The 15,369-nt window shown below is 37.0% G+C and overlaps 1 protein-coding gene across 1 annotated transcript in view; it reads left to right on the top strand.

Annotated features, from left to right (window-relative positions):
- LOC131064422 (nucleolar GTP-binding protein 1) overlaps window positions 1-15,369 on the top strand; it is a 184,686-nt gene that overhangs the window by 141,774 nt on the left and 27,543 nt on the right. The window contains exons 7-8 of the mRNA XM_057998564.2: window positions 14,556-14,594; window positions 14,691-14,762. Coding sequence (XP_057854547.2) covers window positions 14,556-14,594; window positions 14,691-14,762 — 111 coding nt within the window. The remainder of the gene's footprint in view (window positions 1-14,555; window positions 14,595-14,690; window positions 14,763-15,369) is intronic.

Below are 15,369 nucleotides of genomic sequence, written 5' to 3'. Positions count from 1 at the left end.
ACTGGGGGTGATGCCCCCAGACCCCTGCAAGGGGTGCTGCCCCTTGATCCCGTTAGGGGTATTGCCCCCAAACCCCCCACTTGATTTGGTAGGTACACTACAAATTTGGGTTCTCCAGTACAAGTAAGTGCCTACACTTTTGTCATTACTCTTTCCAGATATTACTTGATGTTTACTTGTCATCTAGTAGATGACTTTTTCTTTTGTGGGGGATGATGTACTTGGCATAAAATGCCTAGAATTTTTTAATCTACCAATGTATTAATTGTTTTTATTAAGTGGGTTGTCACTCTTAGGTAGTTAATGTGTTGGTTGTTTGATGGTTGTGTTCCTCTCGGCAATCATCAGGTCCTTTAAATATGTTGTGTACCGCCAAGGAAGGGTGTACGGTATAGTGAGGTGAATTGTAATCCTATGCCAACCTCTAGTCTTCTTCTTTGTAATAATTGCATGTGTGAATAAAGATATATTTTACTGTCGTTTCTGGTATGCATTGTCATGTACATTATTATTTCCTGTATTTAAATTGTCAGGTATAGCAGTAAAGACTGACCAATCGCCTCCAACTGGTCACGGATGTCCTTGATTTTCGTGAGATGCTCTTGCAGAGACATCTTTTCATCCATCATGATCGAGAAAAGCATGTTCTTGAGAAAGACCGTGCAGCTCTTGTCGAACGTTTCATGTAGGTTCTTCAAATGATCCTAGATTTCAATAGTTGTCTTGCCTAAGGGTACTCAAGGTAGCTGATCATTGGTGATCGACAATTTAATGAGCATCACGGCTTCCTGATTCTGCTCATCAAATTTATCCTGATCTTAACCCGTTGTTGTAGGACGTGAAGACTTGCCCAGAACAATCTGGTCAAGCCACCGATACTCAAAAATTGTCATCATGCGTTGCTTTTAGGTGTTGTAGTTATGGCTGTTAAATTTCTGTTTGCCTTCCAACATAATGTTGGTCAGGGAAGCCATCCTTCACGTTTCCTGAGGCACAAAAAATGAGGTAAATAGAAGAATCTAATGGATTGATAAAAATCACAAATTGACTACACAAACCCCGATGCACAAATTCCAATACACATAAAACAATAGTCAACACAAATTGCAGTTCTGAGACACAAATTCCAATACACAGAAAACAATAGTCAACAGAAATTGTAGTTCTGAGACACAAATTCCAAGGCAAAAAAAAGTAGAAAATTATAAGGTAGGGTTCCAAAAACCCTAGGTCACATGAAAATTGGATATCAACAAACTACAACAAATCACAAAATGTGATAAACCCTAGCCGCCGGTCAAAGTGCCACCAGAGGGTTTGAAAACCCTAGCCGCTCATCAAAGAGTCACAAGAGGGTTTGAAAACCCTAGCCGCTGGTCAAAAATTGTCTCAAAAAAAAAGTGGTAGACACAGGTCACGGAAGTCAAAAAGTTGTGTGAACAACGTCCGTGAAAAACACAAGAAGGCGGCATATTGCAGGAGGAAAACCTTCGAGCTAGAAACATGCGAGCCGAAACCATGCGGACACAAGCACGAACTTGTTGGAAGGAGATAGTGCGGGAATAACAGGTGAAAATACGAATCATTCATGTTAATAGAGGAGACGTGAACAAAAGAAGAGTTCGTGTGAAAATGAAGGAAGAACCATTGACGAGCAACAAAAGTGAAAACACCCTCTTATGCGTTCAAAAAGAAAACACAAGGCGTCGTCGAACGAAGGCAGATTGGTAGACAAAGACATCGAAGATAGGTGCCAAAACACAATGGGGGCACTTGCGGACCCACAACCCTTTAGAAACCCGCGTCGCAAAAAAAAATCTACCCACAGATTTGCAAAAGAATGCACGATCTTTTGCAACCCTTGTCCAAGTTTTAGAAGCAAAAGCCCTTACGATGTAGAGACAAGCAAACCCGGAAAAGCAGACTTCAAAGAGGATCGAAGAATTCTTGAGAAATTTTTCACTAAAAAATTCTTTTGAGAAAATTTTAGGATCATAAAAATTTTCAAAAAAAATTTACTCCCACTTTTATACCATGTTACAATGGTAATTGCTTGTTTATTATTGAAAGAATGAAATGCACATATAGGCAATTACATTGACAATGTTTTCTAAAGAAACCATTGAGAATTGAAAGCAAAATTAGAAAGAATCTAATCTACCTAAATATACATTATTGACCATTAAATAATAAGATATGCCAATATTATTCTTAATATGAATCTTGTACAAGCTTGACTTCCTTTTCCAATAAGGTGCTACATAACCCATAACTTGGGCTCTTGTATTCTTTTGGGGCTTCATTATTTTTCTTACCATTTCTTGCCAATGTGGTGACTGAACAACATTGAAAGCCAATCCATTTGCATAAATACATTTCGCTATGTGTTGATCGACAATCTCTTGGGACTCGTTTTGAAATGTCATTTCCAAGAGTCCCTTGGGTCTTTAAAGTGTAATAGGTTGTACTTGGGGCATGTCAAAAAATGGGTGGCTTTCTATTGCAAGTTCAGGATTAAATGGAGGTAATGGGGGCTTCATTCCTCAAGATCCTTTTTTTTGCGAGAGAATGATTTGCTCAGGGCTTGGTGCTTCATTTGCTTGTTCTTGCTCATTGATATATGTTATCACTTGCTTTGATAGCACAGGCACACCAATTTTTTGGCATATGTTATCACTTGCTTTGATGCCTTGTTTAGGAATGCCACACAAACGGGCTTTCACTTGATTGCATCAGCATGAATACCTAACACCACACCCATTGTGAATCCAAATATGCTCTCCACTACTTGGAGTTGGCTATATAATATCAACATACTTCCAAAGAGGAGAATCTGGGTTTGTTTTGGCATGGGATCAACCCATGGAGCAAGAACTAGCTTACATTGTAATCCCAATGGCAACAAGTTTGATAAACAATACATTTCAAACAAATGAAAACATATATGTATTTCAACCTATTTAATATTTTAAGCATAGGTTCATAAAGAATGGAAAAAAAAACAAAATGTTGAATCAAAGTTACAAACAAGAGTTTGTTTGTAAAACAAATTTGCAGGAATTAAATAAATAAAAGTTACCTCTGTTCCAAAAATATTTCTCTACACTCTTCTTGGCAGCAAATGGGCTCTTGTACATGCGTAGAATAATGCTCCAACCAATTTGGATATAGTCTCAAATACTACCATCACAATTGTGGCAATTGAGCTTCTTGATGTGTTTTTTATGCACCTCTAACATAGAATAAAATGCCAAGGTATCTCATCCTCGCTTGAACAAAACCTCCTCAAATGCTGAACTAAGTGATCACTTGAGGTGACTTCAAGGTTCCAAATGTCAGGTCTTGACGTGTGGATAAGCTCAATGGTTGATGTGATTGCTGGTATCACAAGGGAGACTTACACAATTGTTTTAGGAAGATAATCATTCAAGGCAAGGATACTCTGAGTAATTTATGCTTTTGAATGATATGCAATGAGGCTCTTTGATTACTACTAATAACGAATGCTTGATAAAAGAAATGCAAAAGGATTAAAGGTTTGAGGAATGCTAAACTAATCTTAGGAATGCAAGGACAATGGATAATTTTTAGTGAAATTCAACTAGGCCTTTCTTTGACATGCAAGGAAGAACTCCACAAAGCAAGTGCGATTTTCTAAGTTAAGCTAATGATGTTCAAATCAGCACCAACAACATAGACACCATCAATCTGATGCATATCAATGGGTGAGTAGTAATCGAAGTTGAGCTTGAATAGAGAGTTTAGTTGACCATGCAAAGTATTTGGCAATCGGCAAAATATCAGTAGTATGAACATGCGAATTTCACCATTAATCATCAACAATGATCTTTCATTCATTGAGCATGTAATGCCCCCAATTTTAGCCTTTTGGCTAATAGGAGTAATAAGGAGAAATTAATTTATATAGTCATTAAAATAAATTAATTATCAAAAATGACTTTATATTTAATTAAAAGTGACTAAAGTATAAAAATTAAAAATAATGAAAAAGTCACTAAGAAATAATAAAGTGTATCTACCCTCTTCTAGAAGGAATCTTTTGAGGGGTTATGAAAAGGATAAATAGAAGAGGGTGATGATTGATCAGGTAGGTTGGAGATTTGGATATGAAGAAATGACTAATGCGTGGCATTGGTGAAGTCTCTGAGGACGCAAACCTTCAGTAAATTGATAGAAAGGCTGGACGAAACCCTGGTTCTTCCTCTTGGGAGTAGATTCGTGACGGAGTCAACATCAGCACCAAATTTATGAAGTCTTCTTTAGAAGACTAATTTGCTATTGTGAGAGGAAAATATCTCTGTCTTCCTAACTGTGCATAATTGATTTGCTGCTACAGTGCCGCGCTACAGTTATTTGCTACAGTAAAGTGATGCCACGACTTGGCTCTTTTTGACATACACTTGCATCGGCATATTGTGAGAAGAAAGGTGATTTCCTTAGAAGCATTTTGGAGGAGAAATCAGTGGTAAATCAGGTCTGAAGCACATCTGTACCAGACCCCCTTCACCCACGATTTGGCTCATGGTTCTTTGTTGATACATCGATTTACACCTTGGTGGCCAGTGATTTCATCCTAGGAGCAAGGCGATTCATTTTGAAGCTATTTGAAAGTGTTTGGACTGAGATTTGGCATTCATTTCCAGGTCTGAGATAATTTATATCAGACTGGTGAAGACCCACGATTTTGTTCATAGTTGGCTATTTGGGAATCGAACCTTAACTTGGAGAATAGTGCTACATTCAGAGGATAAAGGTGATCAGTTCTGGACTATAATTGGAGGTCAGCAGTAGACATAACATTTATTATCAGACCCTCATCATTTGCAGCAGGGGCGATTCTGAAGACCAGCAGATTTAGTGGATTGGAGCACTCAAAAATTACGATATTGCTTGCTTCTCACAATCGCTACACTCCAGGTTCTCTTGTCATTATCATTCATTGTAATTTCAGTCATATGTAAGTTGCCATAGCTGTCAATTAGTCCTCAGAAAACTGAAATGGTCAATGAATATCAGTTGATGTTATATCATTGTTATTGTAATGTCTCATTTAGTCATTTATAAATGAAGAAGGAAGGAGATTTGATTGCATCATCGTACATAATCTTTCTGAGGATGCATGATAACTGTTTGTCATAATGTCATGTAGCTGGAAATGCACATTTGTGAGTCTATCTTGTTATAGATCATTATAAATCTGTTATGTATTGCATATTGGATTATCACACCTTCATTGCAGCCATTAGAAGTTGTGAAAAGTATGATTGTTCACCTCCAAACCAAACTGAAATTTTCTGAGACACATATCAGCAAGACGTAAACTTGGTATCAGCAGATTGAACAGACAATTGTTTGCATAATATTCCCTGTTTTTAGTCGTCATTTGGACAGGGGATATTACAGAGCACACTTGAAGCAACTCTTCTATCTTTTTGTTTTTGATTTTCTGATTTGAAAGGATGAAGAAACATGCAAATACTCCAAACACAATAAGTCACGAACACTTCAATGATTTTATTATCTCTGACAGCATCAAAGCTACAATTCTTCAACATTTCTCTTATGTTATGTAAGTACAAATAAAATGAGTTGAACTTATATAGAGTTCTCAATACAAAGGAATGCCCAAGATCAATCTAAAATAAGGGCCAATATTATGCCACCTAAGCCCTAATTAGGGTTTGCTTACAACAAAATACCAAACTATTGCATATCCTTGAATATCAGCCAATGAGAAAGCAACAACTTTTTGGCACAAACTACGAGGATGCATTCTCCAATGAGAAAATTCAATGCCACATGGGATCATAACAAACTTTCATCTAGAAGTTTTTTCCCCTTATCTCTTTCCTTACAAGCAAATTCAATGAATTTGGACATGATGCAATCAAGCCCATCTGCTGGGACACTTGGCATGATCTTCAATTGATTCTCCATGTAATCTAACTCAGCTAAGGATGAAATGAAAGTCTTCTCCCACTCAAGTCCCAAGTTGTTGATGTTGTTCACAAGTGTCATGAATGACTGAATGTCCCCCTGCTGCTTTTCTGAAAGTGATCCAGCTGTCTCGAAGAAGATACATCTTACTCTTTCTGTCAACCTATCAACAGCTATGTCTACTTCTTCATCTCTATCCCAAGTATGGTTTCAGCTGCTGCCATGATCCTATCATTTATCCTCTTGATCATCTGCTCAACTTGAGTGTAACCGCTGTCAATACTTTCAAACATATCTCTTCTCATCTTGCGTGTGCAATACCATCGGTGGAAGTCATATGACTGTCCTTCCTTCACCACTCCAGCGTTCACCAAGGTTTGTCTAGGGATATCCATCAATATTTGCAGCCTTAGAATAGTTAAATCCTTAGTATGACTGAATACATCATAGGAAGCAGTGAGTGCCTAAGTCCTCTCAAGGATAGCTGAAACTCTCTCAAATACGTGTGATAACTCTCCCACAAACTCATTTGCCTTGGTGAAGGCATTATCAATCTGACTCTTCACCACGTGAGAGGTATTCCTCATCTCTCCCAAATCATCAACTGAATCTGGTGGAAGCAAGGATGGAGGAATGCATGAAGGGTCAACTTCTCTTATTTGATTCCTAAGTTGCTGAACACAATTCCTGAAGGCATTCAATTCCTTTTCTAGCTTCTTCTTATCTTCCTGCTCCATCTTCAATCTATCCTGGATTGTTTTCAGTGAATCATTCAACTCTTCCATCTCCTATTCAGTGATAGCAGGACCCAACTCAATTGTTTTCAAGTCATAGTCATCAATAGTGATTTGATCTTTTGGCTTGTCCACTCTTGGGATAGCTATTTGTATAATTTGAGACCCTGTATTATCTCTTGTAATCTTAGAGAGCTTAGTAGCTTTCTTCTTCTTGACTGTCTTACCAATCCTCGCCAAGAAGCTATCCAAATTATCTGTTGCCTCTTCTTCTGATACTATTACTTCATTAGTAATTCTTTCCTTGAGCTAGGTCGAGATAGTAGATCACTTCCTCTCTACTTTTAATTCCTTGGATTGTTGATCTACCTGCGGTGGTGAAGTTGTTTCCTCATCATCTTCATCCATTATCTCCGCATATTCATCCTCTACAGCTGTGTTGTTTATAGCTTGTTCTTGCATTGCTGGAGGATCTTGTACTTGAGGCTGCTTTCTCTTATCTGTCCCCTCACCTTGATTGTCCTGTATTGTAGATTCAAAGGACTCATTCATGCCTTGATCCATGCTTCTCTTGAGTGATTGACCTTTATTGATGGATACTCGATTCGTTGTGACCTCTTGTAGGGAGGAGGTGGTAGTAGAAGGATGATTTGAATTGTCTTGTGCTTCTTTGTCTTGATCCTTCTTTGTGACTTCCTTTCCTCTTGGAAGTCTTAGGTTGAGATGATTGAGTAGCATTCTCACTCATCCTTATGCTCTTCGTTTCTTCATCGGATGAATCCGGATCTCCCATCATATCATGTCAATTGTACATTCTAATTCTTCAATTTGTTGGTTTGGACATCTACCCATCTTCATGTGTTGGCCATGACATGCCTCATTAGTTCTTCTAACTCAGTGATCTCAATGTCAACCCAATCAACTTCTATCTCTTTGTCCTTTCCTTGTTCATAAGCCTGTTGGAGGCACCTTCCATCATCTTGCACTTGATCGGGCATGGGTAATACTCTACACATCCTGATGATCTCTATCGGTAGCCTGGAGAACATCTTCCTTTTAATCTCAAAGTCATCCTTGGTGTTCATACAATATTCTTCTATATGCGGCCTCCTGCTACCATTGATCTTCCTTATGCTATATGGATCAAAGTTAGTTCGTGAAGGATATTCGACTATGGGATAGAATTTCATCTCCTCCTCGGACTTCTCGACTGCTTGTATGGGTGGACATACTTCCATTGATTGTCCAACTAAGATAGGAAAGGAAATTCCAGCCTTCTGCCTGTTCTTTTGATTTTTATTGTAGGTTACTAATTGCCTCAAGAATTCCGATAATACCATCTTGTCCATAGGATACCGTGGAAGCTTGTATGGTGGAGATGAGCATCCTTGCACTCTTATGCAGGTAAACTTGGGGAATTGAATGAACCGAGCACCATACATCTTCACTAATTCCTTCACTTGTGGGGATAGCCTCTAATGGATGCCACCTTGCAATGTTCTTACTATGTGCATGGATAAGGCATCATTCACCCTCCTGAAGTGTGCGTTGTTGTGGAAGTGTAGCTATGTGTAGCTCTCATACACTCATATTTCTCCCCTGTTTCTGATTGGGCCTCTATACGTTAGTCCTTTATATTCATAAGCTCTTGCAAGTGAGTAGATGATGTAATAACTCATGTAGAACTTCTTAGTGCGCTCTAGTCTTCTCAACTACAAATCAATATTATTGCTTATGATCCTTTTTTAGTTGACCTTCTCTCCACCTGCTCTCACTGCCTCCATGTAGTAAAACATCCAATTCTCAAACTGAGAGGCTTGAGGACTTCCCATGACTTGGTTGAGCAAGTTGATCAAGTCACTATACTCCTCTAAGTCGATTCGGTGAAGCTTGTTAGGCACTTTAGAGAGGTGAGGTCTAGACTTTGACATCTAGTATTTATTGGTGATGCCCAACCATTTGTTAGGGCCGTCATCAAAGATTGCATGTGCTCCCTCCTTATTCTAATATATCATGTCAGGTATGTTGAAATGCTTCACTGATGGCGGCTTTTGATAGGAATGCTAGGACCTTGCCGTTAGGTGCCACTATTTGTCTTGTGCTAGCATCATAGTGCTTGGCACATTCAACTATTAGCCTGTTGCATTGGATAGCTGGAGCAAAGCCAACTGCTTGCACAGTTCCACTCTCAATCATCTTCTTTGACACTTCGGAGGGTTTGCTCTTGTAGAGGTGTCCTTGGAACTCTTTGATGTTGATCTTGCCTAGATTGGTATATCCAATGTTAGGCTATAGTGATACGATATTAGACTTCGGTAGCGCTTCTTTCGAATCTTCCTCGATGTGAGTTTGCCTTGAAACTCCTTTGGCCTTCGGGGCTGACATCTTTCACCTGTGAGAATTGTCTAAGCTAGGGTTTTGAAAGGATGTTAAAGCATAGAGGACTGAAAATTGTTAACCAAGATAGCAATTTAGCCTTTGAGAACTTCAAAACCAATAAAAAACCTAATGAATTGCTATAACCCTAGCTTTCAAACCCTAACCCTCTACTTGACTGAAATTCACCTTAAAAATGATCATAAAATGCTACGATATTTGATTAGGAACAAAATCAGCAATCAGTGGTTTGAAAATAAATGATATTCAAGGAATTTCAAAATTCAAAATCCCCCTTATAACTCTGATTTGTGACTGGGTCAGCACAGTTAGGTCTGAATCTCAATAAAATACTTCAAAAAAACTCAGAGATCAGACCTGTAATGCGTCTTGAATGACAATCAACTAATGCTGAATCTCGGAAAGAGCATCTTTAAAACTGATGGAATTCACCTGAATGCCGATTATTAGCTGGATTCTTCCTTGTGTTTGATTATCAAAATCGCTGTTTGAATATTTAATTCGCTAGAACTTCTTCACTGTTGGTCAAAGTCGCTGTTTGATGTTACCAAATTCGCCTTTTCTTTGATATTCCAGACATAGTGATTGCTGATTGGAGGAGGAATTTCGCTGTTCAATGGATGAAGTTTGCTGCTGCTAGAAGGAAATTCGTTGCTGATCTGCTTGGAGGAAATCACTTAGTTGATGATCAAATGAAATGATCATCAACTCTCCTTTATACTCACTACACCCTAGAGATGTGTCCTTTTAGATTCAACCTCTAGTGTAGCTGACTTTTCACAATTAATTCATTGCAACTTTTCAACTTCTTATGCATAGCCACCTTGTTTTTTGCTCTTCAAATTTGAATTGAAACGGCTATATTCTAAATGCTGACCTATTCTTGCTTGTCTTAGTGCCAAACACATTGTCTTTTCACCTTGGGTCGTGGATTTTAGCAACCCAAGGAAAAATGCCTTTCCTTGGTTGCGGATTCCAGCAAGTGAAGGAAAAATCATATCATTGTCGTGGATTTTAGCAAGGGAAAGATTCTTTCTTGGTCGGGGATTTTAGCAAGTAAGGGATAAATCTCACCTTGATTGTGGATTTTGGCAAGTAAAGGAAAACTATGATCAAGATTGTGGATTTTGTCCACCCAAGGATGAACTTGCTTACCTCCCCAAGTTGTCGATTGCATTAATCACCTTCATTCTTCATCAAACTTAGCCATTTTTCTTGATCAAGTATCATTATGTCGCATTTACCTTTGCCAAGTCGTTGATTTCTTCAACCCAAGGATGATCATCATGATCGTGGATTTAGGCAAGTGAAGGAAGAATTTGATGAAGGTTGTGCATTTTGGAAAGTAAAGGAAGATTTGATCATGATTCAATTTTGCCAGCTTCAACACTTAGACTATCCATTCGCTCTCAATATCATGCTGCTCCTCATTTTCAAAGTTAAGGATTTGAATAAGTTCATTGTTTCTTCTTTTCTTCATTGATCAACCTTGCTATTTTCATGCATGAGGCGTGGATTTTAGCAAGTCGAGGATAATTTCAAGTCATGAATTCATCATTGTCGTTCACTTTCAACATCAAGATCTCCTTATCCAATTCATCAAGGGCAATTTCATCATCATTCATTAAGGCATTACTCGCATTTATCGTTGCCTAAAAAGTTCTTCAATCTTTGAGCCTCCACAAGTCGTGGATTCTGGCAAGTGAAGAACAAAATCATCACTTCATCACCTTGGATCGTGGATTTGAGCAACCCAAGGAAAAGAACTTCCTTGATCGTTCCTCGCTTCTATGTTCTATCTTGAAGATATCCACTTGCTTGCTTGACTGCTATCACACTCATGACTCTTACCCTGACCTGACCTGAAGGCCACCCTGTGAAGCATCACTTAATGATCATCTTGACCTCTATTCATCACTTAAGCATTGAGAGCTACAGTGATTTCAATCTAACCTAAAGAGAGAGACCTGACTGCTGCTAGACTGCCTGAGATCTAAGACTACTGACAAAAAGAGGGGGTCCCCATTTGCAATGGGGTGATGTGTGTAAAGGTCGCAATAGGGCTTTTGATTGGTAGCACGCTTTGTCAGTTTTTTATCAGATAGAGATACCTAGGCATGCAATTATCTAAAAGCTTGACCTCTTGAGTAGATATGTTCTCTAATGTAACTTTGAAATTCAGAGACCCTGGGTAGGTTTTGCAATGTAATTGACATTGAGATTAAGAGTCTTCAGCTTTCAGTAGAATTTTTAAGGAACAGCAAGCTTCTTGACTCTTTTAAGTGTTCTCTTTTGTTACCCAGGTCTATGCTAAACTTTTGGGGTCTAGGAAATAGCAATATTTGGTGTTTTATAGAATCTAATATCATCCCTAGGTTGGAAGGCATGAAGTTAAGAAAGATCCATAATTGTTGGTATGGTATGCAAGAAATAAACAAAGGTAATCAGTACACTTAAAAAGACAGCTATTGAATCTAGTCCTTCATGGGAAGGTGAAGGACTAATCAACATACTTGGCCGTAGTTTTGTTAATATGGAGATATTTGGTTTTAACAGAAGTAGAGATAGGTCAGTCTGGAGGGACCTAGTTCGGCATAACTATATAGATGTGATTCTCTATGATGTGTCTTCTAGATATAACTAGATTATGCTTTTAACAGTTTAACTTACACCAATACTCTGTATATGTTTGTTAAGATGTTCAGCAACTTGGATAAGATTGTGTATGTCTTTTGTATCACGGATGCCTTTTGAGTTTTAATGGAAGACTTAGGGACAATTTAAAGTTGATCTTCATCTTGTAAAGAAATAAAACTCTAATATCAGCTGAACTAATGACTCAGTCAGAGATGTTTGCTGTCTTTTCTTAGGTAGGAATGGAAAACAAAGCATTGCCAAACACCAAACCCTGTATGATTTTCTGATTTTGTATTATCTGATTTATTTGTTGAATAGCAAATCGTCTAGGTACTAGGTTGATCTTCTGCTAAGCAGCCTGAATGCATATAGTGATATTTGTTTGTATTTAAGATCCTATAGAGGGAGAAGATAAGCAGATGATACATGTGATGGATGAAGCACCAATGTTACTTTATGTGTGTTCACTCAGGTGCATTGAAAATGTATGGATTAAATTATATGAGATAAAGTTGAAAATTAAATAACTACTCTCATCTACTAATGCCCATGATGGTGTAGACTTATGGTGAGCTAGCATCTCCAAATTATCTGGCACGGGGAGACTCCTCTTCTATGGCATATTTTTTTGTTCCTTATTTTAAAGGTGACATGGGTTAACACAGGATTCTCTACGGTTCCTCTAAGAAAGGGTTCTAAAGGAGATTGTCTCTTGGAACATGACCTAGTTGCAAATGAATGTTAAATTGTGTTGCCTTTACATCAAAAGGAAGATAGAGGATGAGGCTTTTTTTGCCATTTTAATAATGAATTAGAGAAATATTCTGGCGAACACTGTGAATTTCCTATTTTTTTGAATCAATGTTTCACATCACACTTTAAAAATTCTTGGTACATCCTTTCAAAGGATTTCTCTTCTTCAAAATTATCAATGCCAAAAATACAGACACGTTTATTCTTTCATTTATCAAAGTCCATTATTGGTTTGTTTTCCTTACCTCTCAATTTGTTTTTTAGATAGTGGTTATCTACTTGTAGAAGGAAAAGCGTCCAATCTTTTTGTAAAAGATGTTAAACATTTGAACTTAAGTTGCAGCATATTCAATATGTTGTGATAGAAAGAACAAATTGTTTGTCATAGTTCGTTTAATATTCCTTCAGAAGTGATGATAAGTCACCCACCTGTCTATGTCTGCCTGAAATATAATCTGCAAATATGCTATTTACATGTGTATTGGTGGACGTATTATGAAATATGCTTGTGTTCTGGACTGGGGCAGTGGCAAGAGAAGTATGTGCATATTCTTGCATGCATGCATATATAGGAGTAGGTACTTGTCACAGGATTCATGAGACAACTAAGAAACTCTTTGTCATTTATAGTTCAACTTTAAGCATATCATGGTACCTGTTATGTGCTGAGGAAGAAGAGGATCTCTGATTATCTGTTAATACCATATTTGGAAACCTTTGACTTGGTAATAACGCAGCTGATCGAAAATTTTCAATCATTTGGGACTCTGCAAAAACTCTCCAAACATTAAAAAGACAAATCTGTAGAAAAAATCTTCAAAACATGCATAGTACTGAATTTACAGGACATATTTCTGATTTCCTTCATATTAAGATAAAAAATAGAGTTAAATACATAACATATACCAAAAAGACAAGTTCAATACATATCAACTTCGAGTTTCAATATAAATAAAATCTCAAATTCTCATTTCAATGTTCATAGTTTGCTAAAAGTCCAGGTTACCACTGCTGAAAATCTGCTCATAACACCTACAAACCTAGATGAATACCTGCAAACCATAGCCAAATGTAGAGATCAGAAAAACAGTGAAAATAAACAAAATGGGAACTTTTTTCAGGCAGGCAGTTATAAAGGTACAGCCAAGTTTTTCTCTAGAAATTAAAAGTTTTTTCTGTTTAAGTGGCAAGCAATTGGTAAGTCAAAATGGCTAGTTTTTAATAAAAACTTAGCGGTGAGTTATTCCAGGAGTAACTCCAGAACAGTTTCAACTTGGGAGTTTTGTAAATTATTCGTAAGTTTTGCAATTAGTTAATCTGTGTCTTCAACAGAAATTTCCCTTCGCCTATATTTTTTTGTATTGGGAGATGGCTATTTTAATTACTAGGTTCGCCTACAACTTAAAATATCATTCAATTTATACCTTATGGATACATATTGAACAGGATTTTCTTGTGATTGCGTTTTTTAAATAGTAGGGTTGCTCTTTTATTTGAAAGACGAATTGCAACCTAAAATAGTTTTTTTCCTAATCAATTTTGTAACACAGGTATTCATATTCTATGTTAAGAACTAGTTGTGGGCCATTTCATCTTAAATAGCGTTAAACTTAAAGATGTAAAAATGATGTTTTTTTTGGTCAGAGAGAGCATCGAGGAAAAAGTGAGCCTTAATTTCCTGTAAGCTTTTTATGAAGTAATTGGAATCATCTATCACCAAAAAAATAGATAAATTAGTTTTCTGGTGAGAGTCGGGCCAGAACTTATTTTGTACCTTTTATGCAGGGCCTTTTAGGCTTATAATATGGAATAGTGAAACTGACTAACTGGATTCTTTTCCAACCGATTGTTATCTCTCTGTCAGAGTGGATATCTCTTGTATTTCATTTTGTTGTTTCTTTGTTTGTAATGCTTGGTTCCTTTTGTTTGAATCCTTTATTGTTCAAGTATCTCACATATTTTAAGTCTTGTCCCTTCTGAAACTTCTTATATTTGACATCACAATAATTATAATGCTTACTTTGCCTACTTTAATTAACATTACCAGACTTATGATTACATTTTTGAATTGTGCAGTCTATTTCAAAACGCGAAGCAGAGCAGCGATTAAGTGAGGTTAGTTGTGGTTCTGTGTAACACAGTTTGCATGCAGATGATTGATCTGTAAGTATCTTTGGTATGAGGTGTTATAAATGCTATTGTCTTGCTCAGGGATTCTCCAAAATGGAAGAGCTTTTTCAGAATAATGGAAGAGCAGTAGACAATCTCTTGAATATTGCAAAGGTGAATTATTTACAGTTTTGTTGCCATACTTGATTTTTAAATTGCAAAATACTTTGCAAGATCTATGTGCAAAGGTGAATTCTTTACAGACTTGTTGCTATACTTGATTTTTAAAATGTAAAATCTTCTGCAAGATCTATGTACAAAGGTGAATTCTTTATAGATATTTTGCTATGCTTGATTTCTAGATTGGAAAATCCTTTGTGAGATCTAACAGGCAAGAGAACATGGCATGATTATGCATGTATTTTGACATATTTTAACCAATTTGTGGTTATTCCGTAACCAATAAATTACCTTCTGAAAAAACAAACAAAAAAAAGAAGGCAATCGATATTTCCACAAGCAACCAGAAAGTGCTTAATAAGATACACCATTTGAGATTTCTTTAAAGAGAGTTCATAAGGAATCTCATGACTAAGTTAAATAATAGCGTAAATGAAATCCAACTACTAAGTCAAATTCAATTAATTTTTTTTATGGCAACTGCATATAACATTCTCTAAATTTGAAGACCAGTTTTGTAGCTATTATTAGACCTTGATCTATGATTTCAGCTTCTAGTCATCTCAGTGATCTGTGAATTTTGCCCATTGTCTTGGTCTTC

This window comes from Cryptomeria japonica, chromosome 1, assembly GCF_030272615.1.
Source record: "Cryptomeria japonica chromosome 1, Sugi_1.0, whole genome shotgun sequence".
In the NCBI taxonomy this organism is placed as follows: Eukaryota; Viridiplantae; Streptophyta; class Pinopsida; order Cupressales; family Cupressaceae; genus Cryptomeria; species Cryptomeria japonica.
Note: the sequence above shows the minus strand (reverse complement) of the source record. Positions and strands in the feature narration are given on the sequence as shown.